General features: G+C 53.6%; 1 protein-coding gene across 1 annotated transcript; it reads left to right on the top strand.

Moving 5' to 3' along the window:
- The first annotated feature begins 319 nt into the window (after nucleotides 1-319).
- ID4 (inhibitor of DNA binding 4) lies at nucleotides 320-2,693 on the top strand. Its single transcript, NM_001265656.1, is given in 3 exon segments — nucleotides 320-1,079; nucleotides 1,450-1,508; nucleotides 2,081-2,693. Coding segments are annotated over 2 exon segments (486 nt in total). The 5' UTR covers nucleotides 320-638; the 3' UTR covers nucleotides 1,495-1,508; nucleotides 2,081-2,693.
- The last annotated feature ends 1,025 nt before the right edge of the window (nucleotides 2,694-3,718 follow it).

The raw sequence follows: 3,718 nt of genomic DNA, 5'->3' as shown, positions 1-3,718 counted from the left end.
GCCGAGCGTCATTCCCCGAGGTGGCACTGCCCGCCTGATTGGCTAGCAACTCCCGACCCCCCGCCCACTCCTCCACTCGGGTAGCCCGGCTCCCCGCCCCCCAGCACCGCCCGGAGCCCCCGCCCTCGCCTCTCCCTCTGCGCACCCGCCCGCGCGCCCAGCGGGCTCCGCTCGGCTTGCGCGGCGACCCGGCCCGCGCGCTGGCCCCGCCCCCGGAGCGCACGGCTCTATAAATATAGCTGCGCGGCGGGCCGGGCGAGAGCGTAGTGGAGGAGGCGCGGTTGTGAGTAGTAGCGGCGGTGGGGTGATCCCGGGCTAGGGGAGCGCGGCGGCCGCGACTGGGCTTAGTCGGAGCTCCGAAGGGAGTGACTAGGGGACCCGGGTGGGCTACTTTTCTTCCGGTGCTTTTGCTTTTTCTTGCCTTGGGTTCGGACTGAGTGTGGCCCACTGAGCAGAGATCCCCTCGCAAAACCCAGAGCTACTCTCCCGTCAATTGGGCTCGGGAGCGTCGCGGTGCCCCGAGCGCGCCGGGCGCAGAGGCAAAGGGAGCGGAGCCGGCCGCGGACGGGGCCCGGAGCTTGCCTGCCTCCTTCGCTCGCCCCGGCGGGTCCGCTCGCGCAGGGCGCAGGGCGCGCGCGATGAAGGCGGTGAGCCCGGTGCGCCCCTCGGGCCGCAAGGCGCCGTCGGGCTGCGGCGGTGGGGAGCTGGCGCTGCGCTGCCTGGCCGAGCACGGCCACAGCCTGGGTGGCTCGGCAGCCGCGGCGGCGGCGGCGGCGGCAGCGCGCTGCAAGGCGGCCGAGGCGGCGGCCGACGAGCCGGCGCTCTGCCTGCAGTGCGATATGAACGACTGCTATAGTCGCCTGCGGAGGTTGGTGCCCACCATCCCGCCCAACAAGAAAGTCAGCAAAGTGGAGATCCTGCAGCACGTTATCGACTACATTCTGGACCTGCAGCTGGCGCTGGAGACGCACCCGGCTCTACTGAGGCAGCCACCACCGCCCGCGCCGCCACACCACCCGGCCGGGACCTGTCCCGCCGCGCCGCCGCGGACCCCGCTCACGGCACTCAACACAGACCCGGTGAGAGGCCGGGCGCCGGTCGTGGGCGGACGCCGCGGGGGTCGGGAGGTTGGTGGCGGGACGCGGGCGCTCACCCTCCTTCAGGCAGGGGCGAGCCGGGAATGACAGCCCCCTCCTCCCGGCTCCCCGATCTGCCAGCAGCCGGTCGGGCTCGGCGGGCGCGGGTCTGGGAGAACGCGCAGCGCGGGACCCCTGGCCGTGCGCGTCCTGGGCTGTCAAGTCCCGCCTAAGCCCAGAGGTGCCCCCCGGGGTGCAGGCGGGGGTGGGGGCGTCGGCGCGGCAGCCCGATTTCCGAGGACGATCCAGGACCGTGACGAGCGCGTTGTTTGCGCTTGCTAACCTTTCCCTTGGTGTTCGGTTGCTGTTCCAGGCCGGCGCGGTGAACAAGCAGGGCGACAGCATTCTGTGCCGCTGAGCCGCGCTGTCCAGGTGAGCGCGCATTTTCCCGTCTCGGGTGGCCGGTCACCAGAGACGCCCGTCCCCGAGGGCTTCCGGGGCCAGGCACCGCGGTGTTCTTTGCTCCCTAGCATTTCTGAGAGCAAACTCTCAAGGAAGTAACCCCTGTCTCTCTCCCTGCCACCTAAGTAGCAAGTGAACCCGTACTTAGCCTTAGAACTCGAGGTTCAGTCTCAGTGGAGATGTGTCAGCCCTTGTCCTCGCCGTCCCCGTGTTTTTCCTGGTGATCAGCGGGCCCTTCTGTCTTCCCTAGCTCCCGAGGGAGGGCACCCTCGTGGGCATGGGAGCTGCCCCGGTGTCCCCCCGTGCATCTGTCACCCACAAAGGGGGACGCGGGCAGGGTCCCGGAGTGGGTCCCCTTCCTGGCTTCCCGAGAGCCGCAGCTGCCTACTCGGCGCCTGGCCCGGCCGCGGGCTGCGGGTGTTGTCTGACCTGGTGGTTTGTTTTGGGTTGTTGATCAAGCATGTCTTGAGTTTGGTCGGTGGCGCCAGTTAGTCTGCAGCGAGAAGGTTCACACACCCCCTCTATTCATTCCTCTTCCACAGGTGTGCGGCCGCCTGAGCCCGAGCCAGGAGCACTAGAGAGGGAGGGGGAAGAGCAGAAGTTAGAGAAAAAAAGACACCGGAGGAAAGGAAAAAACATCGGCCAACCTAGAAACGTTTTCATTCGTCATTCCAAGAGAGGGAGAGGAAAGAAAAATACAACTTTCATCCTTTCTTTGCACGTTCATAAACATTCTACATACGTATTCTGTTTTGTCTCTTCATTTATAACTGCTGTGAATTGTACATTTCTGTGTGTTTTGGAGATGCAGTTAAACTTTTAAGCTTAAGTGTGACAGGACTGATAAATAGAAGATCAAGAGTAGATCCGACTTTAGAAGCCTACTTTGTGACCAAGGAGTTCAATTTTTGTTTTGAAGCTTTACTAATATACCAGAGCATTGTAGATATTTTTTTTTACATCTATTGTTTAAAATAGATGATTATAACGGGGCAGAGAACTTTCTTTTCTCTGCAAGAATGTTACATATTGTATAGATAAATGAGTGACATTTCATACCATGTGTATATAGAGATGTTCTATAAGTGTGAGAAAGTATATGCTTTAACAGACTACTGTAATTATAAGATATTTTTAATTAAATATTTTTTGTAAATATTATGTGTGTGTTTTTTTTAATCTATGGGAATATTTCTTTTGGAAAATTACTTTTCAGCTCAATTACAGAGCTCTTGATATCTTGAATGTCTTTTCTGTTTGGCCTGGCTCTTAATTTGTGTTTGTTTTGCCCAGTATAGACTCGGAAGTAACAGTTATAGCTAGTGGTCTTGCATGATTGCATGAGATATTTAATCACAAATTAAACTTGTTCTGAGTCCATTCAAGTGTGTTTTTTTAAACGTAGATTGAAATCTTTGTATTTGAAGCATACATGTTGAATATATACCTTATCAGTTTTTAAGTACAGGGTTTTATAGTGTAATATATACAGAGTAAGTGTTTGTTTTTGTTTTTCAACTGAGGTCAAAATGGATTCTGAATGATTTTGCATATGGGATGAGGAAATGCTTGGATCCTTAAGGAGTTTACGAAATCTGCTGTTTTATCGAAGTGAAAAAAAATGCTTATCACTCTTCATTTTACACTAAAGCTTAATGTCACTAAGTTTCATGTCTGTACAGATTATTTAATCATGGAAATGAAAAAATGTTCTCTGCTTGCTACCAAAGGACAAACTCTTGGAAATGAACACTTTCTGCTTTCCTTCCTCCAAAGAATTATTAATAGGCAACAGTGGGAGAAAAAAAGGCATAATGGCAAATCCTTCAAGCAGGGATAAAAGTCGATCTTCAAACATTAACTTAAGCAGACCAAAAATTCTGATGACCGCATCTAGATTATTTTTTTATAAAAATGATTTTCACTATAGCTATGTTAGTTACGCTAAGCTACTGTCCAATCTCTTGTGATGTGTAACTTTTACATGTGAATATTAAAGTAGATTTCTCTGTCTTGTACTGTGATTTCTGGTCTCATTTCTTTAAAACCTTACTCTTTTTTTAAGGCTCTTTTTTTCTCTTTAAGGAAGGTAATATTTTCTAGGTTAGATAGGACTATCAGGGTTTGTGAACATTATGCATTTAATGTTATGGGTACTTCACACACAAGTTAGATGGAAT

Source organism: Macaca mulatta, chromosome 4, assembly GCF_049350105.2.
Source record: "Macaca mulatta isolate MMU2019108-1 chromosome 4, T2T-MMU8v2.0, whole genome shotgun sequence".
Classification (NCBI taxonomy): domain Eukaryota; kingdom Metazoa; phylum Chordata; class Mammalia; order Primates; family Cercopithecidae; genus Macaca; species Macaca mulatta.
The sequence above is the reverse complement of the archived record's forward strand: the minus strand, read 5'-3'. Positions and strand labels throughout refer to the sequence as shown.